This window comes from Mastigoproctus giganteus, chromosome 4 (assembly GCF_048544385.1).
Source record: "Mastigoproctus giganteus isolate SK-2022 chromosome 4, ASM4854438v1, whole genome shotgun sequence".
Classification (NCBI taxonomy): Eukaryota; Metazoa; Arthropoda; class Arachnida; order Uropygi; family Thelyphonidae; genus Mastigoproctus; species Mastigoproctus giganteus.
In genome coordinates, this window is record NC_143578.1 from 97,202,510 (window position 1) to 97,229,434 (window position 26,925).

Sequence of the window (26,925 nt, forward strand, 5' to 3'; positions counted from 1 at the left end):
ATGTGTTATAATAAATAATTTAATGTCATTATGAAATAAATTATAGAGCCATTATGATCTCCTAAAAACTTTATTTACTGCTAAATTGTATTATCCAAAATTATATGCTGTGGTTTGGGATTTTCCTACTTAGGACTACTTCAGTATGCTACTTCTAAACAGGAACCAACCTGAAAGGTGGGATATCATATTGGAAGTATTACCAACACAATTATAAATACTTGAGAACAAAGCACGACTCTAAATTAACTAACTTTCATTATATAGTAGTTAATTCCATTTTATTATGTTTCTTTTTCCTGAAAAGAATTTGTGCAGATGTCTACAAAAATCTTACTGAAACAAGGTAGAATATAAAATAATATACATAATTCAAAGTAAACATTATTGCTGCCGAACTGTGTTTATGATGCCGTTTTGTGCTATTAGGGCACATCACTCTTGCTCACCTTCCCTAGCTCATACGTTTCCTTTCAGCTGAAAACGGGGAACTAGATCAGTGATGACTAGCTTTGCTACCGAGGTAACTAAGATTATCCACCGAGTACCTTTGCCAAATCTTTTACCATGGCACTACATCAGTTTCTAAGTACAAAATCAAAATTTTTCCAAATTTTCCCTTTTGAAATCATTTATCACTTGCATTTCAAGCTACCTTCAAATGATAGTGATATTACAGCACACATGCTGAACATTCAACTTGGATCAAACACTGTGTAAAGTAAATCTAATATAAGTGATATACGTATAACTATATATCTAAGTGATATAACTAATATAAATGATTTTCAAACCTGACAAAAATTTTAATTAGTATTGAAGCTAGGCTACTATTGCAACTGGTAATTTTCTGGGTGTAAATAATTTAGAAAGAAAAGTGTGAAGAGAGTGAGGATCTTTATATGAATTTCTCTAACACATTACTCAATTATCTTCTCTCAACTCAAGTCTTGACTATATCAAATACCCATAATCATTTCCTTCGAAAGACAATCCCATATGCAAGAAATTATGAATTTCTTAGAAGTAACCTACGGCCTGCAGCGATAATGTTTTAGAGGAGGAAAATATCATGATCATTTGGCATTTAAAATGAATGCACCCAGATGGTTTTATTTGTTTAGATATTCTTGGCATCATCGTTATCTTTATCTATATAGAAAGAAGCCAGCTGCACCTTAAAGGGTTTCTTTATCAAGAAGATTTGTATAGATAGCACTAGTACTATCTATACTGTAAATTGGCACATAATAATCTAGATTTTAAAGGTGTGTCATTTGCTACAATTATGAAACTTGCCAGAAACAGAGAGAGATAAATAATCAAAAGTTATCCGAATCATAAGGTAAATCTAGTTTAAAACTCATAATTTCTGCAGATGAAGATAATGGATGACGATTAGCTGGTAGGCATGGTTCCAATTTCTTCCATCTGGTGGGAGGCCACACAATATGAGATGCTTTTGCAGTAATTAGTCCTAATGCTACCTGTTGAAAAATACAAAAAATAAATCAAGCATATAATGGCATGAAACAGAAGGATACACATGAATGCATATTAAACAATAATAGCAAATGATTTAAATACAAAAATGAAGGCACTGTTTTCTGCATGAAAAACCTGAAAAGATGTGCATTTCAGTTTATGAATCTGTGTGAGGCTCAGCTGTATCTGAATTAACATCAACTTTTGGCCTCATGATGGAATTCCAATGAGATGGAATAACATATGCTTAACGGTTGTACAAAAAAAAAAAAAAAAAAAAAAAAAAAAAAACACCTTTCATGTGGAAAAATAGTGTTCTTCATTTTTATATTTAAGTTATTAATATTCCATGTAATGTCCTTTACTCCATATAATAATAGCAAAGTTTTTTCCCTAATTACACTCATTATAAGTTTGACTTCAGTTAACTGATAGTGCCAAAGAAAGTGATTTAATATATTATTATTAGTAGTATTCCTTTGTTCCTTAAAGGAATCCACATACAAAGTGATGTCTAAAGCAAAGAAACCATCTTGGATATGCTATTTGTATTGTGTAAGGAGGACAATAAGGAACTAAAAATTAAAGATGATATGGCAGTTCTCATGAATCTTTGGATACTTCACAAGGTACTATGCATTATGTATACTTTTTTATTTTCTCAGAATAATGAAGAGATTGAATTACTAGCTTCATTACAAAGAATTCTGCCCAATGTGGAGAACATGCTAAAAACATTGTTAAAAAACAGAACACTTATGTTCTGGCATATGAGATTCCAGTTATAAAATCTGATATAAAATCTAGTCTTTGAAACATTATGTCGACATATGTAATGTCCATTTCTTTCCTTTACTAAGGAAATAGATATTTTTGCCTCATTGCTCTCCTATTCTATATGTTTCTCCAATGTAGGTTGAGTTACATGAGCATTGAATAAGGTACACAGGGCCTTTAGAGTCAGTTGTAGGACCACTCCTCAAACAATGTTCTATTTCCCATAGGCTTGGCACTGTCAGATTAAGGTACAGGCTAGCAGGGCTTTGCCCAGGCCCCTATTCTTTAAGGAGCACCAAAAAAACCTTAAAGAATAGGGGCCTGGGCAAAGCCCTGATAGACCGTACCTTAATCCGGCAGTGCTAAGCCTATGGGAAATAGAACATTGTTTGAGGAGTGGTCCTACAACTGACTCTAAAGGCCCTGTGTACCTTATTCAATGCTCGTGTAACTCAACCTACATTGGAGAAACATATAAAATACTTGACAAAAGGATATGAGAACATAAGCAAGACACTCAAAATGGCAGAATCAAAAAGTCTGAAACAGCTGTACAGGCCCTTTCCTGAAAAGGTATGTGGGATTTCTCCAACACCATAGTTCTAACAACAGATTCATCCTACTCCAGAAGAACCTTCAAAGAAGCCTACAAAATGCTTCAGAAGCACTGCAATCTACAAGAAGCAAGGAGTTAACTTCCATGACACTTATTACAACCTATTCCATATAGATATTCTGAACTTCTTGTCAAAAAAAAGAAGATTCCCAAACCTCTTAATAAGGAAAAGAAAATCCTGGGAGTCCCAGTAGGAATTTAAAATTTAATTCTAAAGCCTTAACTCAAATTTAATAAGTAATTAATCAGCAAATAATATTAATTATCATTATTGTAATAATCATAAAAATTTTATATGGACATCATAATTTCATTTAATTTAATTTTAATAGTAGTACATCACACTCAATTATTAAATACTTCATATGTTGATCTAATAATCCATAACAGATTAAAAAGTTTAGAAATATCCATGGATATACTATCAAAAACTGGTCCTCACTATCCCCTCCCCTCCCCTTAACCTTGAATCCATCATAATTTCCCTCCATAATATATATCTTTACCCAAACTCTACCAGGTTTGCCATGCAACAACCTCCCATTGGCAACCTCAACCATATAAACAGTTAACTCACTCCTTCCACACCAGTTTTCCCCTACCTTATCAATAGACTCATGTTAACAGGTAAACCCTTCTAACTAATTCTGAGAGTAACTCTAGGGATCTTTCATAAACTATCTTTATTTATTAATTTATGAGTTAATTAAATTATATGACAATTGTACATGTAAAGGACTACAGCATAATTAGAATATATTGTATTGTAAATAATCAAATATCATTATCAAACTGAAAACTTACAGGACCACTCCTGAAACAATGTTCTATCTCCTATAGACCTTAAAGCAGGAAACAGTGAGCTCCCAAAAAGTAGCCATAAGCAGTTTCAGTATTTGGCATTGAGATGGTTCAATTCCTTTAAAATTGTATCATTTCAATAATAAATTATTTAATCTACCAAATGATATAATAGTGTAGTGTCTATCAATTCATTAACATAATAATGAACAATCACACAGATGCCCCCCTCCTCCAAATAATAACATGAAAAAAATGAAAGTTACCAGAGGATAGTAAACAGATGGCACTGGATGAATAATGCTATTAAGATGTTGATGACTCAAAGGAATAAGCTTTTGAAATAGTTGAAAAACTGTCCAACTATGAAGACACACTATGATAAGTATGCAGTTCTAAGAAATGAAATTAATGTTATGATTATAAAATAAAAAAAAAATTTTTTTTTATAAAGGTGAATTTAATGATAAAAATATAACTGTGAAATGCAAATGGCAAATGATTAATAAAATTATATATAAAACTGATAGGCCAGGGAGTGAATTACATTATACTGTGCTTTTCAATGACATAACAAACACTATTCATTAGCTCAAAATTTTGTTGCTACCTTTTACTTATTTGGACATATTTTAAAATTTTAGTTGTCAGTTGAATGTGAGGAATTAGGCTTCTTTCTTCTTGGCCCAACTCATTTTATCTGATTGTACCCTCTATCAATGAAATTAAATGTATTATAAACCTTAGCCCTAAGGAAACGAAATCAGTAGGTGCAGATAATATATAGTTAAGTCAAAGACAATTCTGATAGTTTTGCAGTAGTTTTAATGAGAGTACCAATAAAAATGATTGATTCAGGAGATTGTTACCCTGTTGCTCTCTCCGTATTTTCGATTGTTCTAATTATAAAAAAGAATATACAGTACAATACTTACATAATTATGTCCCATTAGAATTTCTGTACTAAACAAAATCATTGAACACTTTATGAGATAGATTAATTCATTTTGGAATAAATGTTCTGTTTTATTTTTTATTTTTTTTTTTTTTTTGAATTAATAATATGGGATACACTTAAATATAAAGCCGACCGGGCTAGCCGAGTGGGTAAAGTACCTGCCCGGCAACCCAAAGGTCGCGGGTTCGATTCCCGCCTCGGGCTTGGATCAAAGTACTGCAAAAACCTTGGGAGGTGCAATACGGCCACAGAAGCCGATGCGCCAACAACTACCAAATAAAAAAAAAAAAAAAAAAACCTTAAATATAAAGGGTGCAAGAATGTTTGCTGATGCTATCGAGGCAGTGTTAGGTGGGTCGGAAAACTGCTAGATTAAGGGGGGGGATACAAGGACTAATAGATTAACAGTAGCCACTGGCAGAGGTGAAACTGATTCTTGCACTGCTTCTATTGGAATGAGTAGCAGCCTGGGAAACACGATGCAGGGTATTTCAGAGACTGCTAGGAGTCATTGCGGTACAAGTAAACACATGGGTTGTGTTAGGGTAGCTAAGAATAGGAACAGGTGCATGTATACTTGCGTGTACACCAATGCTAGGAGTTTGGTAAATAAATTTGATGAATTCGAGGTAGGGCTCAAAACATCAGAGGCAGATATTGTTGGGATATCAGAGACGTGATGTCACACAGATATAAGGAATGCAGAACTGGAATTTGGGGAGTACAATGTGTACAGGAAGTACAGACAGGTTAGGAAGGGAGGAGGGTTTATGCTATTAGTTAAGAAACACATAAAATCCAAGAAAGTGAAGCCAGTCGCCATCACTGGACAGTGCAGTGTTGAGTCAGTTTGGTGTGACATAAGCATTGGAAGATCAAAATTGAGAGCAGGAGTGTGCTATAGGCCTAATGACTCTGATGAGTATAATAAGAAACTGTACAGAGAAATAGAGTGGGCCATTAAATCAGAGTCTTATAATGGGGGATTTTAATTTCCCAGATATTGACTGGAATTTGTGGGTTGGTCACTCACACACTAGCAAGGCTTTTGTGGATTTATTGGATGATTGTTTTCTACATCAGCATGTTTGGAAGGCAACTAGAGGGAGTAATACTCTTGATCTGATTATCAGTAGTGATTCTTCATGCATTAAGAATCTGCAAATAAAGGAACCACTAGGTGGCAGTGATCACAGTGTGCTGAAGTGGGATTTACTCAAAGAGGTAACTACCAACAGGGGTAAAGGGAAGAGTTTTTCTTTCATAAAGGCAACTACGATGGTCTGAGACAGTATTTAAATTCTATACAGTGAGACCAACTGATGATGTTACCAACAGCAAATTCAAAATGGGAAGCATTCAAAGAATTTATCTTGAAAGCTACTAAGCTTTACATACCAACTAAGAAATATTGTTCAAGGTTTAGCCTAAATGGATGTCAGATGAACTAATAACACATATGGCAGAGAAAAAAATGCATGGGATACATATAAATTAATGGGTGACATGGAAGACTATGATAGATTAGCATTAGCAGAGGCATTTGATGCAAGAAAGCAAGCTTATGCAGCATCAGTCAAAAAAAAAAATAAATAAAAATAAATAAATAAAAAATAACCACTTCCACTTCACCCCTCTGTTCATTCGAAATACCTGTCCAGCTGAGCCTTAAACTTATTTAGGCTATCCACTTCCATGACAAGGGATGGAAGTCTGTTCCACCAACCAACCAACCAACCACCCGCTGGCTAAAGGCAAATTTCCGCACATATATCCTACATCTGTCTTTCCTCAATTTGAATTTATGCCCTCTCAGGTGATTATTCTGAGCAAGAGGAAGAATCCCATCAGCATTGAGCATGCTCAAACCATTCAAGGCTTTACACACCTCTATCAGATCACCACGCTGGTGTCTAGTCTCCAGACACTGTAATTTGCAAAACTTAAGCCTTTCTTCGTAAGAGCACCCCTTTGTTCCATTCACTAATCTTGTTGCCTTTCTCTGTACTCGTTCCAGCAGCTCTACATCCTTCTTGAAATGAGGCCTCCAGGCCTGTATACAGTACTCTAGGTGTGGCCTGACCATTGCCTTATACAAGGAAATAATCACCTCTTTATCCCTGCTAGAAAAATTCCTATATATCATTGACGATACACCATGAGCTACTCTTGCAGCCCATCTGCACTACTCAGAGAACTTCATATCTGCCTGCACAACCACCCCCAGGTCCCTTTCATTCTCTACCACTGTCAGTGTAGTACCACAGAGTTGATACGTTGCTCTGGGGTTGCTGTTTCCCATATGTAGTACTTTACATTTGTCAATGTTAAACTTCATTTGCCACCTCTCAGCCCATCTGCTCAACCTTTACAGATCCTGTTGCAGCAGCATAGTGTCAGTAGTGTCCTTGACAACCCTGCCAACCTTCATATTGTCTGCAAACTTGGACATTAAGCTTGATATACCATCATCAATATCATTTATGAACACAGAAAACAATAATGGACCCAATACTGAACCCTGAGGGACTCCACTAATAACATTAGTTCAAGATGAGCAGTGTCCATTGATTACTACTCTCTGTCTTCTCCCCCTCAACCACCCCTTTATCCATTAGCAGCAATTTGCCTCCAATGCCACACTGCTCCAACTTGTGCAGCAGTCTTCCATGTGCAACAGTATCAAAAGCCTTTCTAAGATCCAAGTAAATAATATCAAAGTTATTCCCTGCATCAGTTCTTTTGTGACTGCATCATAGTATCCAATCAAATTGGTCAGGCAAGACTTCCCTTTAACAAAACCATGCTGTGTCCGAGCTATAACTGAAGTCTTGTCTAGATGATCCTGCAGTGCTTCTTTAACCAGTGCCTCCATTAATTTTCCGGGAACAGAAGTTAAACTCACAGGTCTATAATTACTTGTGTCAGCCTTTGATCCTCCCTTGTGAATTGGGGTCCCATTTGCACATCTCCAGTCCATGGGTACCTCCCCTGAGTCCAAGGAAGCTCTCATAATTATGACTAAGGATTTGCTTACTTCCTTTGCTACCTCCTTTAATATAACTGGATAGATCCCGTCCACCTCAGGTGCCTTTCTTGTGTTTAGCTTCAACAATTTCTTCTCCACTTTACTCTCAGTTATTACAGATTCTCTAGCTTACTGCCAGACTTGAATACACCTCTGGCATTCTCCTCGCTGAATAACTCATGTGTGAATGTCGATGCAAAATATTCATTTAGTTTGTTAGCTACCCGAGCAGGATCATCAACAGTTGATCCATCGATATCAAGTGGACCAATCTGATTCATCCCCTTCCTTCTAGAGTTTACATAAGTAAAGAACTCTTTGCTGTTTTTCATTGCATCCCTTGCCAAGGATTTCTCGTAATCTGCCTTCGCCTGCAGATCAGCAGGCGAAGGCAGATTACGAGATTGGTTACAGATCAACTTGTATCTATCATAGGCTTGTGTCACGTGTTAATTTGTATGTATCCCATGCATTTTTCTTCTCTGCCATATGTCTCATTAGTTCATCTGACATCCATTTAGGCCTAAACATTGAACAATATTTCTTAGTTGGTATGTAAAGCCTAGTAGCTTCCAAGATAAGTTCTTTGAATGCTTCCCATTTTGAATTTGCTGTTGGTAACATCATCAGTTGATCCCACTGTATAGAATTTAAATGCTGTCTCAGCCCATCGTAGTTGCCTTTACGAAAGCAGTAACCCTTCCCTTTACCCCTAATGGTAGTTACCTCTTTGGGTAAATCCCACTTCAGCACACTGTGATCACTACCACCTAGTGGTTCCTTTATCTGCAGATTCTTAATGCATGAAGAATCACTACTGATAATCAAATCAAGAGTATTACTCCCTCTAGTTGCCTCCCGAACATGCTGATGTAGAAAACAATCATCCAATAAATCCACAAAAGCCCTGCTAGTGTGTGAATAACCAGCCCCCAAATTCCAGTCAATATCTGGGAAATTAAAATCCCTCATTATAAGACACTCTGATTTACTGGCCCACTCTATTTCCCTGTACAGTTTCTTATTATACTCATCAGAGTCATTAGGCCTATAGCACACTCCTACTCTCAATTTTGATCTTCCAATGCTTATGTCACACTAAACTGACTCGACACTGCACTGTCCAGCGATATCGACTGGCTTCACTTCCTTGGGTTTTATGTATTTCTTAACTAATAGCATAACCCCTCCTCCTTTCCTATCCTGTCTATCCTTTCTGTAGACATTGTACTCCACAAATTCCAGTTCTGCATTCTGTAAGATGAAAAATCTTACATGTTAATATTTTAGAAATGAGTGAGATTTATTTAAAATAAAGCTTAGGAAATAGCAAAATAGGACAGTAAACACTATCAGTCACTAATATTATTCTAAGTCACTCACAAAGAATTAAAAATTAGACAAGGTTGAATTAGAGAAGGGAGCGGTAAGCTATTAGCAATTAGGGATACATTTCAGTTCCCACCGTGGCAAAGAACAAACAATAACAACGGGAATGGTGACAGCACTACTGGCATGCAGGTGCGAATAACTATGGCCAGAAAGAACAAAAGGGCTGTAGACTGAACATTGTCGGACATCCCTTTGTCCGGTGACACCTAAAATATCAGCCAGGTAGTAAATACGGGTCAAATTACTCCGGCTAGCAATCACATTTGCGTCGGACTGTCGGCGATGGCATGGTTGTTAGGGCATGTAAAATAAATCTGCTAAGTTTAACGAGGGGTGGCGAAGGTGACGGCGAACTTCAAAGCAGCGGATTGCCTGGGAAAAATTTGGAAATTTATTAAAATGAGCTCTGAATATACAGCTTGAGAAATTTTAAAGGACGAATAGGAAATCATGAAAGTTGACAAAAATGAGAAGATTGGGTAAACTCAGAAAAAAGGCGGGCAGGAATTATGAGGGGCGTTGCCGAATTCAGAGTAACAAAAAGTCAGTGAGCAGGGGGAAACGAGGACAGTTCCCTCAGTTGAGCGTTATGTGGGTGGTTATGAAAATGTGAGTTAAACACAGATCCAGCAGTTGAGCTTTATGTGGTGGTTATGAAGATGGGTTAGAAAAATCAGATCCAGCAGTAGAAGAGAACAGTCGAGTAGTCCGTTATCGGAAGGCAAGGATAGTGGCCCGTATGCAAATAAGTCTGTCCGTTACAGGAAGGCAAGGGTAGTGGCCCGTATGCAAATAAGTCAGTCCGTCGTCGGAAGGCAAGGGTAGTGGCCCGTATGCAGATGAATGAAGTGTAAGGAGAATAAGCCTGTCCCTCGTCTAAAGGCAAGGGTAGTGGCCCGTATGCAGATGAATGAAGTGTAAGGAGAATAAGCCTGTCCGTCGTCTAAATGCAATGGTATTAGCCCGTATGCAAACGACTGAAAAGTGTATGGAGAAATAAACCTGTCCGTTATAGGAAGGTAGTGAAAGTGGCCAGCGTGAAAATAAGTAGAGTAAGGAGAAAAATAACCCTAGTCGACCATCTGAAGGCAGTGATAAAGGCAAGGCGCAGATAAGTGAGCTGAGAAGATAAAGTTGTAATTCCTAGTCCGCCAGAATAGCTGAACCGAAGGTTAAGTAGCAGTATCGAAGACGAGCCCATAAATTCCTAAAAGACACAATGATGCCCTATCCAGACATAGACTACAGAAAATGGAGAAACTTGAAGTTCTGAGATGAATGCAGTTGGTAAACAATGATGCCATTCCCAGACAAGGAGCTGAAGGCCCCAAAACGGAGAAATCCGATTCGTAAAATTAAGTAAGTGACTAGTTATATAGTATTCTCCCTCACAAATAAAGGACTGTTGGAACTCTAATATCAGATTAGTATAACATTTAGAAAGATGTTAAGGGAAGGATATACAAAGATACAAAGGGTACTAGGAAAGTTTTGCAATATGACGCAACAATGAATCACAGGAAGCTGCTTGTTGCTGCATGTTGAGCCATGTTCATACGTGCATAGTAGCCGCCGCGCCAAGTCAATGGGCTCAGTTATTCATTAGTAGTGAGAGTGTAAAGTGCTTACGATGGCATCGTGGTCACGAAATGAGATAAGGACAGTTTTGCGGTATAATTTTGTGCGTGGTTTAACCATAGACCAGTGCTTAGAAGAAATGACTCTTGCACTAGATGATGATTGTCCACATCGTACAACGATATTCAGGTGGTATAGAGAATTCCAAAGGGGAAATTTCACTCTGGAGGATTCTGAGAGGCCGGGAAGGCCACGAACGTCAGTTACGGAGGAAAACGTTACTGCTGTGAGGAAAATGCTTGACGAAAACAGGCGAGTGACCTACCAACAGATAGAGGATACTTTGGGCCTAAATGCACCAGCAATTCATCCGATTCTGCAAGATCATTTGCACGTGAAGAAACTTTGTTCTCTCTGGGTGCCGCATCAACTGACTGAAGAGCAGATGACACGACGTGTGACTTGGTGCCGGGAGATGTTAAAAAAGTTTGATAAGGGACAATCTCGGTATGTGAACAACATCGTGACAGGTGACGAGACTTGGCTGTACTATTACGATCTGCCGACCAAGGCTCAAAACAAAGTTTGGGTCTTTGATGATGACGACACACCCGTAATTGTCAGAAAATCCCGATCTGTAAAGAAGAAAATGATAGCTGCATTTTTCAAATCGAGTGGAATTGTGGAACGTGTCGTTTTGGACACGCAGAAGACAGTCACAGCTAAGTGGTATACTGAACAATGCCTGCCTAAAGTTATTGGATCTATGAAGAACCTGCGGCCAAAGTCAAGAATGGACACCTGGTACCTCCATCACGAAAATGCTCCAGCTCACCGCGCCAAAGCCTGCACCGAATATTTGACCATGACAGGACTGAAACTTCTCGAGCACCCTCCCTACAGTTCAGATGCCGACCGGGCTAGCCGAGTGGGTAAAGTACCTGCCCGGCAACCCAAAGGTCGCGGGATCGATTCCCGCCTCGGGCTTGGATCAAAGTACTGCAAAAACCTTGGGAGGTGCAATATGGCCACAGAAGCCGATGCGCCAACAACTACCAAATCAAAAAAAAAAAAAAAAAAAAACAGTTCAGACCTTGCTCCCTGCGACTTTGCACTGTTCCCGCATGTGAAAATGAAGCTAAAAGGGAGGCGGTTTTCCAGTGATGAGGACCTTCTACGGGCTTGAGACAACGAGTGTGCTTTACTCCCTAGTGAAACTTGGCAGAACTGGTTTAAAGATTGGTTTCGGAGGATGGAGAGGTGTATTGAATGTAGAGGAAATTACTTTGAAAAAATTAAATAAACAAAGCTGTATTGCAAAACTTTCCTAGTACCCTTTGTATAAATATATACATAAATATAGAGATGTCAGATGATAGTTTTGGGTTTTGATTAATGTATAATTAGACTAAGGCGCATTTAGGGCTAGAGCCTCAAGCTGCGAACAAATTTAGACTATGTATATAAAGTGCTTAGCATCATAATACACAGCCATTTCTGAATAAACAGAAAATTTTTAAGGTGGCATCGTTTTAGGTTATATCTCATATTGTGAATACCTTCACAACGAGTTGCCATGATATTGCACTACTTCGAATAAGTAACGCTTCACCTAAGGAGAAGACTAATGTTACTTATTCTCAGATAGGTACCACCACCCAGACAGCACTGTTTCAGGGCTATTTGGCCCTTCTTCAGTGAGTGGGTAGGTACCCAAGTGATGCAATGATGGCAAAAACAGTTATGAAGTATAACTCCACAATATGAGAGATGCCTGATGGTGTATGATGTATTTAGACTAAGGCGCATTTAGGGCTAGAGCCTCAAGCTGCGAACAAATTTAGACTATGTATATAAAGTGCTTAGCATCATAATACACAGCCATTTCTGAATAAACAGAAAATTTTTAAGGTGGCATCGTTTTAGGTTATATCTGATATACAACGAGTTGCCATGATATTGCACTACTTCGAATACGTAATGCTTCACCTAAGGAGACGACTAATGTTACTTATTCTCAGATAGGTACCACCACCCAGACAGCACTGTTTCAGGGCTATTTGGCCCTTCTATATCATGGCAACTCGTTGTGAAGGTATTCACAATATGAGATATAACCCAAAACGATGCCACCTTAAAAATTTTCTGTTTATTCAGAAATGGCTGTGTATTATGATGCTAAGCACTTTATATACATAGTCTAAATTTGTTCGCAGCTTGAGGCTCTAGCCCTAAATGCGCCTTAGTCTAAATACATCATACACCATCAGGCATCTCTCATATTGTGGAGTTATACTTCATAACTGTTTTTGCCATCATTGCATCACTTGGGTACCTACCCACCCACTGAAGAAGGGCCAAATAGCCCTGAAACGGTGCCGCTAGGGGGAGCTTGATGATGTCCGGAGTTTCCGAGAATGGGTAACAACAGCCTTCTCCACTGGGGAAGCGTTGCCTATTCGAGGAGTTTATGAGTTTTTGAGTGGTGTGAGTTGAAGGAGTTACTGTCCCTTTCATTCTTCTACACCGTTTCTTTTCCTCTTCCACTCCTACTATAACTTTCCCTCTACCTTTTTTGCTTTTCTAAGTCTAATAGGGACAAGTGGATATTCGAGTAGATATTCACATACATACATAAATAGCCCTGAAACAGTGCTGTCTGGGTGGTGGTACCTATCTGAGAATAAGTAACATTAGTCTTCTCCTTAGGTGAAGCGTTACTTATTCGAAGTAGTGCAATATCATGGCAACTCGTTGTGAAGGTATTCACAATATGAGATATAACCTAAAACGATGCCACCTTAAAAATTTTCTGTTTATTCAGAAATAGCTGTGTATTATGATGCTAAGCACTTTATATACATAGTGTATAATTAGACATATGTAGAAAGGCAAAGGAGAGAAATTTGATATTTGTTATTAGTTATTGTTTAACATATAGGTACGATATATTTTGGAAGGGAAGGGTAGAGAAATACAGAGAAAGAAATAGCCTTATGAATGTAGCTAACCCTTGAGACCAGCATTAGTCCAGAAATTGGTGTCAAATGTACTATCTGTCTTGATTAAAGAAAGTTGTGAAGTTATATTCCCCAAGACAAAATGGGGTACTAATTAAACGGAAGTTAAGAGTGAAATTCCTAAATCAATTTATAAGGTAAGGATTTGATTTAAATAGGAGAAAGGGTGTACCAAATCCTCTTAAGTAATTATTGTTCATGTGGGAAGAAGAAGCTATAGCAGTTTTTGTAAAGATATTAAGTTTGTTGTGTATAAAGAAATAACCTTTCTAGTGTAAAACCAATGTATTTAATTGCCATATATAACTGATAATACATAGGCAAATTTGAGTAATAACAATATGTGCTTGAGAGTTTTTAATTCTTATATTGTGTATATAAGTGTAAATAAAATGTTATGTTATATATTAATGTGTGTGTTGTTTGTCATTCTTGAACAATCAGCCTGTCCGAAGGGAATTATAAATAATTAAGAAGTTCCCTCGAATTTGGAATTCTCCTGTAAAGTAAAGTCAGATGTGTAAGTGGGGAAATTAAAATAAGGTGGACAACCATATAAGGGAACTCCTATAAGGGAACAAATAAAAACAAAATAATAATTAAAATAAATATAAAATATATATATATCAAATAATTCATTAAATTCCACCCCCCACAATTCCTTATATCTGTGTGACAACACGTCTCTGAAATCCCAACAATATCTGCCTTTGATGTTTTGAGCAATACCTCAAACTCATCAAATTTATTTACTAAACTCCTAGCATTGGTGTACACGCAGCTGTTCTTTTTCTTAGCTACCCTAACACAACCCATGTGTTTACTTTTACCCCAGTGATTCCCAGCAGTCTCTGAAATATCCTGCATCTTATTTTCCAGGCTGCTGCTGCTCATTCCAATAGAAGCAGTGCAAGAATCACTTTCACCTCTGCCAGTGGCTACTGTTAATCTATTAGTCCTTGTATCCCCCCCAATCTAGCAGTTTTCCGACCCACCTAACACTGCCTCGATAGCATCAGCAAACATTCTTGCACCCTTTCTATTTAAGTGTATCCCATCCCTGTAGAAGCAGTCTCTCCTGTTAACAAGTACAGACCAGGCTGAAAAAAAATTCTACCCCCTTGAGCCTTGCACAATCTTTTTTTATCCAGGGCCGAATTGATCGACAGGGCTCTCATCATATACTCCCTCCTATCGTGTCTGGGCAGAATTGCAGACACTGATTATAAGCTGGTCTGTAACCAAGTCAGAAAGGACATTAGGCAGGCAAAGGCAGATTATGAGAAATCCTTGGCAAAGGGTGCAAAGAAAAACAGAAGAGTTCTTTACCTATGTAAACTCTAGAAGGAAAGGGTTGAATCAGATTGGTCCACTGGATATTGATGGTTCAACTCTTGATGATCCTGCTCAGGTGGCTAACAAACTAAACAAGTATTTTGCATCTACATTCACACATGAGGAGTTATTCAGGAAGGGGAATGCCAGAGGTGAAGTAAACTCTAACAAGGAACTAAGTGATTTTTTAATAAGTGAGAGCAATGTGGAGAAGAAATTGTTGAAGTTAAACATAAGAAAAGGCACCCAGGGCGGATATGATCTATCCAGTTATATTAAAGGAGGCAGCAAAGAAAGTAAGCAAACTCTTAGCCATAATTATGAGAGCTTCTTTGGACTCAGGGAAGGTACCCATACACTGGAGATATGCAAATGTGCCCCAATTCACAAAGGAGGGTCAAAGGTTGACACAAGTAATTATAGACCTGTGAGTTTAACTTCTGTTCCAGGAAAATTAATGGAGGCACCGGTTAAAGAAGCAGTGCAGGATCATCTAGAGAAGACTTCAGTTATAGCTTGGACACAGCATGGTTTTGTTAAGGGAAAGTCTTGCCTGACCAATTTGATTGGATACTGTGATGCAGTCACAAAAGAACTGGATACAGGGAATAACTCTGATACTATCTATTTGGATCTTAGGAAGGCTTTTGATACTGTTGCACATAGAAAACTGCTGCACAAATTGGAGCAGTGTGGCATTGGAGGCAAATTGCTGATATGGATAAAGGGATAGTTGAGGGGGAGAAGACAGAGGATGGTAAACAATGGACACTGCTCATCGTGGACTAATGTTCCTAGTGGAGTCCCTCAGGGTTCAATGTTGCATCCATTGTTGTTTTCTGTATTTATAAATATATTTATGATGGTATATCAAGCTTAATGTCCAAGTTTGCAGACAATACAAAGGTTGGCAGGGTTGTTAAGGATGCTACTGACAGTATGCTGCTGCAACAGGATCTGGAAAGGTTGAGCAGATGGGCTGAGAGGTGGCAAATAAAGTTTAACATTGACAAATGTAAAGTACTACATATGGGAAACAAGTAACCCCAGAGCAACATATCAACTCTGTGGTACTACACTGACCGTGGTAGAGAATGTAAAGGACTTGGGGGTAATTGCGCAGGCAGATATGAAGTTTTCTGAGCATTGCAGACAGGCTGCAAGAGTAGCTCATGGTGTCTTGTCAATGATATACAGGAATTTTTCTAGAAGGGATAAGGAGGTGATTATTCCCTTGTATAAGGCAATGGTCAGGCCACACCCTTGAGTACTGTATATAAGTCTGGAGGCTTCATTTCAAGAAGAATGTAGAGCTGCTGGAACAAGTATAGAGAAGGGCAACAAGATAGGTGAATGGAACAAAGGATTGCTCTTACGAAGAAAGGCTTACGTTTTGCAAATTACAGTTTCTGGAGACTAGGCACCAGCGAGGTGATCTGATAGAATGTGTATAAAGCCTTGAATGGTTTGAGCATGCTCAATGCTGATGGGATTCTTCCTCTTGTTCAGAATAATCACCTGAGAGGGCATAAATTCAAATTGAGGAAAGACAGATGTAGGAAGATGTGCGGAAATTTGCCTTTAGCCAGGGTAGTTGGTTGGTGGAACAGACTTCCATCCCTTGTTGATAGCCTAAATAAATTTAAGGCTCAGCTGGACAGGTATTTCGAACGAACGGGGAGGTGAAATGGGAGTGTTTTTTTTTTTTTTGGTTGATGCTGCATAAGCTTGCTTTCTTGTATTATATGCCTCTACTAATGCTAATGTTTGATCTGAAGAATCATAATTTTTGATTAAGAATCATAATTTTTGAATGGAAGCAACGAATATAATTTTTATTTGTTACTTTTTTATGATGACAATGATTGTTATAATTAATTTAACTTGTTGACAAGGATATTGTTATTTTTATATTTTTCTTTGGGGTACTAGTAAAGTGTGCACTATATTGTATTGTATTATATTATTATTAATTTCATCGTATAATTCAGAAATGGACATACTCACAAATACACAAAAAAGCATAGGTCTTTTTCCATTACTAAAGTATAAGAAATGAAAATTTTATATTTATACAGAAAGAAACACCTTCAGAATTACAGATTCGGCACAGGAGAATTTCATTCATAGACTAAATTGAGCATTAAAAACAGAGTGTAAAAGAAAAAAAAAACTCAATAATGGAGAAGAGACTGCTTTAGAGTAATAAAAACAAGCTGAGATATAGCTGGTAATAATTACTGCTACTATATATGTAAAACATTTCTGAACTAGTAATTATACTGAAAAGGGAAAAGGGCATTATCTGTTGAAGAGTGAAAAAAGGATGTTTGAGTTTTTTTTGTTTTTTTTTTTTTTGCAAATCAGCTTCTTTTTTTTTTTTTTTTTTTTTTTGTTAGTTGTTGGGGCATTGGTTTCTATGGCCATAATGCACCTCCCAAAGTTTTTGCATTTTACTCTGATCCAAGCTGAAGGTGGGATTCAAACCCACGACCTTTGGATTGCCAGGCAGGCACTTGACCCGACTGGCTAGCCTAGTCAGCGCAAATCAACTACTCTTAGGTCTGGTTTTCACAGTACTCTAGTTCATATAATTTTGTTGTATTATGTCAAACTCTATAAATGTGATCTCCCTATCACATTTTTAAGTATGCATGCTTAAATGTGTGTGTGCGTGTGTGTTCACATGCTTATCTGCATATATGGTCTCAAACTCCCAAATAACTCACCTATTCCAGGATCAAGTAACTTCAGTTCCAGCCATTAAAGAGACCTTCATGAATTTCTTGTGTGGCAAGTGACAAAACCAATATGTTTTCATGGAGGACAGCTGCCCCCCCCCCCCACCCAACCTTCTGCTTTTCCACCCAAAGCAGTATAGCAGCTGTAGAGGTTATTTGTTATTATTTGTTATTTGGTTTTTCAGGAGCATTAGCAACTAAGGCCATATTGCTCCAGGAATATGCGGTGGTCATTCCCTGACCTTTCCGCATCCTACGTATTTGGTGGTTACGGGCTCGAACCCAGGTCTAATCAAGAAGCGTATGCTACGCACTGCTGCTCCTGCCCACCTGGATACGGAGGCTCCAGTTGTAGAGGTACACATCAACTGGAGAACGGGGCAAAACAACTAGATTTAAACAAAAAAAAAAAAATCATTACAAACAATGTTATGGAAAACAGAAAATGGATGTACAGGGTGTGGAAGAGTTAGAACTCTTCTAAAGGTGCATGACAATGGGCCAGTTACAGTGCGGCACCATCAGAATACAATGTCAGCAGTTCAGATCCATTTCCTGTGGTACAATGCAACATACCATGTACCATCTGGAGAATACCAGCAGATATCCAAGTTGAAAATTGGCAAACAACTACGACTTGCAATGCAATGGAGAGGCAACGACTGGAGAAAAAAAAAAAATGCTAGTCTGAAAATCACATTTTTCCATCGCACCAATAAATGCTGCATTTGTTGGAAAAACAATGAGGAAATAAACCCAATGCATAGTTGAGATTGGTGGTGGTGATGATGTAAAAGTTTAGACACTTGTTGGAATCTCTGGACTATCAGAAGAATTTAGCTGACCAAACAACCGTAAATGCTTCTGTTGCTCTATAACAGCCAAAATAATTCAGCAGGACAACATACTATGCCACAACAGATATTTATTTATTTAGTTTTAACCCCTGTACAGCATATGCACCAGGAGGGTTACTTATTTTAGTTATTTATTCATAACATACAACCAGAACGTCAATTATAGTGCTAAAATGTAATCCAAAAATACATATAATGATAAATGTAATATCTAAAGGATATAAAATAACGAGCAATAATCATTACATAAAAATATTCAACAGTGAAAATAAATAAATTCAAAACAATATTGTAAACTTTGAATTAAACCTTTCAAATAAAAAATGAGAGAATAATAATATAACAATGTACTGATTTTTTTAAGGACTTCTTCTGTAACAAAGGGACCAAAACTCAAACTGTTAACAGGTTCAATAAAAGATACAAAGAACAATTCTTACTATTACTGGCTCTACAAAATAGGATTCACAAAAATTTTTCATCCTCTCTTGGACAATGCAACATAATCTCTTATCACATTTTTAGAAGGTTTAGTGGGCTGCCTTTCATGACCTCGTACGATCCATACCATGGTGTATGTAAAAATGTGTCAGTCATGAGAATAGACCAGAGGCAGCTCATCATATAGGATAAATAGGCAGTCACCTAGATTGCCAAAAAACTTCAGCCTACATCTAACCTCAGAATTTGGGGAAGGGGGGACAACAACTGTATAATTTGCCTAGAGAGCTCCTGGGGTTCACCGTTTTTGATGGACAGCCTAGCATGTTTACAAACAGACTTTGTTGCTTTTCAAATATTTTCAGCATTTATTATTATTATTATTATTACTATTTATTATTATTAGCCATATAGTGCAAGGAAGCCTGAGGATTATGCTGCACCAGCCAGAAAAAAAAATTTCTGAATTACCAAGAGAAAGAGAGAGAGAGAATCACCAAGAAAGAGAAGAATGATGATATCTAGCTCAGGACCTTGGGTGTGCCAAGCCCATACTCACCAGATGAGAGCCCCTGGGGTTATTTTACTCATATTTAAGTAAGCAGATTTATGATTTATGATTTGTGGCAAATCATAAATCATGGAGATTTATGATTTGCCACAAAATTTCTAACTTCTCTGTGATATTTGTTGGATCGTTCTTTATGTGTGACTTTAAATGCTCAAGATTTGGTAACATTTGAGAATGAGTTTTTCCCCCTATTGAATTCCAGAAAAACAGCCAATATAGCCTTTTTTACATGCAGTAATATATATCACTAAACATAACATAAAATAATGTACAAAACATTTAAAAAAAAAAAAGTGTTCAAAACGTCTAGAAAAAAAAAATTAAAAATCAATTATGGAAGAACTACTACTGATTGCAGAGGAATGCAGTTTTTGCAAATTCTCTACAAATTATAGAATTTGTTAAGGAATCAAACTTTTAGTTCCAAAAATCTGTGGAAGGCACTGCGAATGCACAAAGTAACATCAATGACACGTGATTCATAACAAATTTACATCTACAACTACTCAATGTATCCACCACCACACAGTGACGTACAAATGCCTTGGCATTGGGGCAGGTGCCAAGGGTGCTGGTATCAAAGGGGCACCACTGACAGACCATATCAGTTCCGTGTCAAGCTATTTCGACACCTGAGGCTAGCTGAAGAAATGGCGTCCCTAGATGTCACATCAGGATGAGAGCAGAGGGTGGGGTGAAAATTAATTTTTTTCTAAATGCTGTGTTTTCAGAGGGCGATTCAAGCCTGCATGCATCCTTAAATCTGAGTACATACTGCACAGCAGCATAATCTATTTGCCGTCCAGAACGCAACTTTTAAGGGACCAATCAGGTGACCGCTTCATCGGTACATGCTCGAATGCACAGCACTTCGCCATTCAAGAACTGTGTATGTTCTGAGATACTGAATAAGTTTCAAGTTATAAATAATGTGCATATACTGTTGTTGTGCTATATAAACAGATGATCGTGAATATTGTGATTTTTAATTTAGGTGACACAGAAGCCTATGGTAGAATCCTATGGTCTGTTATCAAGTTAAAAGGGAGGTTAGGCAGGCAAAGGGAGATTACGAGAACTCTTTGGCAAAAGATGCAAAGAGTAACTTATGTAAACTCTAGAAGGAAGGGGATGAATCAATTTGGTCCATTTCATGTCGAGGGTTCAACTGTTGATGATCCTGCTTAGGTATCTAACAAACTGAATCAGTATTTTGCATCTACATTTACAAATGAAGAGTTATTCCGGGAGGGGAATGCCAGAAGTGTATTAAACCCTGGCAATGAGCTAAATGATTTCTTAATAAATGAGAGCCAAATGGAGCAGAAATTGTTGAAGATATACATAAGAAAGGCACCTGGGGTGGATTGGATCTATCCAGTTATATTGAAGGAAGCAGCAAAGGAAGTAAGCAAATCCTTAGCCATAATTATGACAGGTTCCTTGGACTCAGGGGAGGTACTCATGGCCTGGGGATGTGCAAATGTGACACAAATTCACAAAGGAGGATCAAAGGGTGACAAGTAATTACAGACCTCTTAGTTTAGCTTCTGTTCCAGGGAAATTAATGGAGGCACTGGTTAAAGAAGCACTGCAGGATCATCTAGACAAGACTTCAGTTATAATTCAGACACAGCATGGGTTTGTTAAGGGGAAGTCTTGTCTGACCAATTTGAGTGGATGCAAAAAATTATTTTGATATCATATATTTGGATCTTAGGAAAGCTTTTGATACTGTTGCACATGGAAGACTACTGTACAGACTGGAGCAGTGTGTCATTAAGGGCAAGTTGCTAGAATGGATAAAGGGATGGTTGAATGGGAGAAGATAGAGTGGTAATCAATGGACAATGCTCTTTGTGGACTAATGTTATTTATTAATGATATTGATGAAGGTATATCAGGCTTAATGTTTAAGTTTGCAGACGATTCAGATATTCACTTCAGCGAAACAACAGATCACCCTTTGTTGGGGTACAGGAAAACCACTCTCTCATAAAACTCTAACAGGGTGCTTACAGTAGAAGATTGACCGAGCCTATTGTCCGAATGTGGAATACCCTTGATCTGCCCACTGGCTATGGATACACAGAAAGTAGTTGACCAGCTCGACTGGTATGTAGTAGAGGTATGTGATATAAGAAAGCAAGCTTATGTAGCATCAGCCAAAAAAAAAAAACCATTTGACACATCCATTCTGTCTAAAAGTTTGTCAAGTCCCTCCTTGAATTTATTTAAGCTATCAGTTTCTATAACAACAGTCTGTTCCAGGATTCAACTACCCGCTGGCTAAGGCAAATTTCCGCACATTTATTCTATAACTGTCTTTTTCAATTTGAATTTATGCTCCCTCAGGCTCGTAATATGAACAATAGGAAGATCTTAATGCCATCAGAATTAAGCCTGCTCAACCCATTCAAGGCCTTATACGCCTCAATCAGATCACCCCCTTGCAGGTGCCTACTCTCCAGAAGCTGCAATTTGCAGAACTCGAGCCTTTCTTGGTAAGAGAGAGAGAACCCCTTTGTTCCCCTCACCAATCCTGTTGCCTTTCTCTGTGCTTGCTCCAACAGCTCTATATCCTTCCTAAATTGAGGTCTCCAGACCTATACGCAGTGCTCAAGGTGTGGCCTGACCATTGCCTTATACAAGGGGATAATCACCTCCTTATCCCTGCTCGCAAAATTCTTGTATAACATTGACAAGATCCCATGACCTGCTCTGGCATCCTGTCTGCACTGTTCAAAAAACTTCATAATTGACTGCACATTTACTCCTAGGTCTTTTTCGTTTTCTACCACCCTAAGTATCATGCCACACAGTTGGTACGTTTCTATGGGGTTCCTTTTCTACCTATATGCAGTACTTTGCATTTGTCAATGTTAAACTTCAGTTGCCACATCTCAACACATTTGCCCAAATTTTCTAGATCCTGTTGCAGTAGCACACTGCCCTTACTGTCATTAACAACTCTGCTAACCATTGTACTATCTGCATACTTGGACATTAAGCCTGATATACCTTGAACAATATCATTGATAAATATACAAAACATTTGGCCCAATACCGAATTCTGGGGGACTCACTAATAACATTATTCCACAAAGATCAGCGTCCATTGATTACCACTCTCTGTCGTCTCCCACTTAACCACCCTTTTATCCATTGTAGCAACTTGCCATTAATACCATACTGTTCCAGTTTGTTCCATATGCAACAGTATCAAAAGCTTTCTTGAAATCCAAGTGTATCACATCAAAATTATTTTTTGTCTCTAGCTCCTTTGTGACCACATCATAGTATCCTGGTGCCTCCGTAGCCAGGTGGGCAGGAGCAGCAGTGTGTAGCACACTGCTTCTTGATTAGACCGGGGTTCGAGCCCGTGACCACCAAATACGGAGGATGCGGAAAGATCAGGGAATGACTACCGCATATCTCCGGAGCAATATGGTCTTAGTTGCTAATGCTCCTAAAAACCAAATAACAACAACATAGTATCCAATCAAATGTGGGACAGGAAGTTGGACAGGTTTTACGAATACCACTAAGTTGCTGATGGTAATCTTTTAAGCCAAAGAGATTACCATTGTGCTTAGGAACAGCACTGTTGCCTAAATTTCTTGAAGGTGAGAGGGGTGAATAATGCGTACCCAGTTTAGTCTCTCGTAGTCCGTTAACCACATAATCTCATATAGAAAATTTTCTTTGTTCTACAAACACTATTTTAAATTTAATTGCGAAGAGGAATTTTAAAAAAATTCGCTAAACAGAAAAATCTGGTATAAAGAAGTGCGTTAAACAAAGGTCAGACTGTACTTATTATTATTTATTATGATAATTTTATTTACACACCTTTTTATGATGGTTTTACTAATTATTGTAAAAAGGCGTGTAGCCACGAATTTGCCAAGGGCGCCAAAAACCTAGCTACGCCTCTGCCACCACATTCCAGTACTGGGCATTGGTGTGGCATATTATCCCGCTTATGCCAAAAGTCAATATATCCATTTGGAACTGAAGCAGCTTCTTGACGTACTGTGGAGAAAGAACCGTTTTACGATGACAGGAATGTCAGATTAATTCTGAAAACACAAGACTTGTCGTATACTCCATGACTAAAAACTGACTTGTGTCCAGTTTGGGATCTAGGAAGCCATTCATTTGGAAAATTTGGACAAATTTTCATTTAGATTTCTAACCTGTTTGATCGCTTGCATATATAATCATGATGTATTGACATGAAAATTTTCAGACAGGTCCATTATCTTTATTACCTGTTACCCTTTTAAAGTAGGGCAATTTTTCGGACAGTTTCATTAACTTTATTACTTGCTACCCTTTTAGGGTAGGGAAATTTTTCTGAAATTTTGTAATTTGCGATCCTATCAATACATTTATGAAAACATTTTCTTTAAACATTATTATCAACATATTGGGAAAAAAAACAAAAAAAAAAAAAAAAAACGGTAAAACTTTAGTATCTGGTACCCCTGGGAATGGCCAACGAATTGTCGAAATGAATGACTGACTGCTCCCTTCTCCCTCCTATCATGTGACCAGTCACACAGAAAAGCCTCGCTACACACAGAAGGTCATATGACACACCTAAACTGACAAAGATGGTTCTAATCAGAAACAAAAAAAAAACGAAGAAGCAATGTGAAAACCCAATAACTTAATTTTAGGGTTAAACAGAAAAGAAATCACAGCAGCAGCCCAAAGAAACAAAAGCAATCAAAGAAAACTCATGGCACCAGCACAAGGATATCCACACCGAACCATGGCAAAGTTCCTGGAAAACTCACAAGCATATTAGCAAATAATCAAAAATGCAAATAAAACAAACTATGCATTCCTAATAAGCAGCCAATCACAGAACTCCAGAAAACGAGAGAGAGCAATAACATCACATGACCTTTTCTTCTTCAACTGACATTTCTCAGTAACATACTTTTGACTAATTGCTAAAAACAAAATAGTAACGGTAGAAAGGAAGGCCGAACTGATAAATTAAAATGAAAGTCTATTAAAAAACTCGCACTCCTTTTGCTTGAATCCGTTCCGAATTAGTAGCGTAAACTAACCGAAACCTTCTTTCACTCAAATGAAAATCTATTTAAAAAAACCCCACTTCTTGAGCTTGAATCCGTCCAGAAATAGTGGCTTAACTAACCTAACCTTTTTCACTAAACAAAAATTAAAGTCGATTAAAAACATGACCTTTCCTGTGTTTTTTTTTTTTTTTTTCCCTTCTAACTGCAACTATTCACGTCCTTGACGTAGCCTTTCCCTGTAACTCGTCGCCCAACACGCGGAAGGGAGGAGCAAACACGTCCTTCACTTTGACAGGACCAATCACGCCCTTCACTCAGACTGTCCGTAGGCCCCGCACAGTGGCTAGCAATCATGTCCTTCGTTTCGACAGAATCAATCACATGCTTTACTTCGACTGTTCGTCAACCACGCCCAGTAGTACCGGATACTAAAGTTCAGCCAAAGGAGGGAGAAGAAAAAAAAAAAAAAAAACATTCTTATTAACAGCGATTTTGTAATTCTACTCCTCAGGCTTCGTTTTTCTCTTATAAGAGTTGACGGACGATGTATTGACGTATCAGGACACACAAATTTATTTTATTTATTATTTTTTTTTTTTTTTCAATGCCTATTACACACTTAAATTACATCCCATCCTGTTATGAACTTAGCTTTACTAATCTGGCAGATGAAAATGGGCTTACTTCATTTGATCATATTTTTCTTTATTAGCGATTTGCTGTAATAAATCGGCAAGTACAACAACCTAAGCAGAAACACTTCATTAATTCTCCCATGCCATGAGAATTCATATTGTACTAGTTCCATTTTATAACTTGCAGTTAAAATTTCTTCATTAAATAAAATGCTCTTGTTTGAATAACAGGTTACAGTTATAAGCTTCAAGTAACCAGAACTTATTTTCGACATTCACCATGTCATAATTAATGGCTTTAATGATTAATGATACCGGAGAGTGCAAAATCATGTCTCTCATTTTCGAAATAACGAACCAAAAGCATTTGTTGCTCGCATGTACACGAAACCACGCGCGCGCGCCAGGATTATCAATCAGAGAATGGAGCATAATTTCTGTATGCAGGAACAACAAAGTTACTTACAGGGCCAAAAAAGTTACTATCCATACTGTGTGCATGATGATCACCTTCTAACCAGCACTGGCCTTCTGGAACCCGAACATACCGCTTCTTATATGTTAATGTTCTGGAAAAAAAAAAAAAGCAGTGAACACTATACACGCTATATAAAATTAATTTACAGAGAAAAGGAAACTTAAAACAATTTATAAAAGAAATGGATTGTCATTAAATACAAAATATATTAAGCGATTGTCTTTTAAAAACAGATCGTTTATCCTTTTGGCCGGGTGATATGATTTGACTGCTTAATACAAAAACGTATCAGTTTACAGTATAGTTCAATTGGCTGAACTCTTCTGGGTTGTTGAATGTTGCACAACTGTCAACATAAGCACGTTGACAAAGTGTAAGGTATTCATCTTTTCGCATACACTAAAAAGGTTTCAAATGATGCATGAATGGTAATGTTATAAAATCTGGTTGGTTTAAGTATTTCATTTATTTATTTTTTTTTTTTCACAAATATATTTTTATACTTCAAACTGCTTACACTGGCTGTCTAGTAACGGAAGAGCAAGTCAGAAGAATACTTTCACAGTCAATTATTGAGAACGCTTCTCAATTGTAATTTATACATATATTGCAACAGTTTAAATTATTTCAACATAGCTTTCATAATGTCATATTCGACTAGTGCTATAATTAGTAACCTCAGTTTCTAAAAGCTCAAGGAATCCTTACAACCTTTCCGGACCATGCTAATTAAGTTTTCAGACTGAAGCAAGACACACTAACATGGTGACATGCAGAGGGAAGGAAGTTGGAGGGACTGCACAAAATGCAGGAAACGTCTCTGTTCGCAGCGGGAAGAAAACGGAAATTACAATCGAGCCTTAGAAAAAGTTCCTCCATTGTAATCAACCCCCAAATACCAGTACAGACAGACTCGAGAAAGGAGGGAGAAAGTACTGATGTAAAGTTCCGTAGCAGTAAAGGTTAGTCTAACTGCCAAACCTTGTAGAGCATTGTACTCAATTAACCGAACGATTTACAAAGAAGAAAAAAAAAAAAAAAAAATCTATCTACTGTTCAGGGCCAACTAGCAATGGCGTGGCATATTGCCTGCTTGTAGAATAATTGATTTCCTTGAACATTCGTGCAAGCCGTATCTAGTGCGAAGCTTGTACACAA

At 37.7% G+C, this 26,925-nt stretch overlaps 1 protein-coding gene across 2 annotated transcripts in view; it reads right to left on the reverse strand.

The window, feature by feature from the left end:
- Positions 1-1,248: 1,248 nt before the first annotated feature.
- Positions 1,249-26,925, reverse strand: part of LOC150086929 (mitochondrial inner membrane protease subunit 2) — a 254,550-nt gene continuing 228,873 nt past the window's right edge. Inside the window, exons 4-5 of one of the 2 annotated variants that reach the window (XM_090371685.1) lie at positions 25,756-25,858; positions 1,249-1,487 (exon numbers count right to left, since the gene is read on the reverse strand). In XM_090371685.1, the coding sequence (XP_090227811.1) occupies positions 1,323-1,487; positions 25,756-25,858 (268 nt within the window). In that variant the 3' untranslated portion in view covers positions 1,249-1,322. Of the gene's footprint in view, positions 1,488-3,712; positions 3,798-25,755; positions 25,859-26,925 lie in introns of those variants that run through there. The other variant, XM_090371686.1, reaches the window with a different exon arrangement.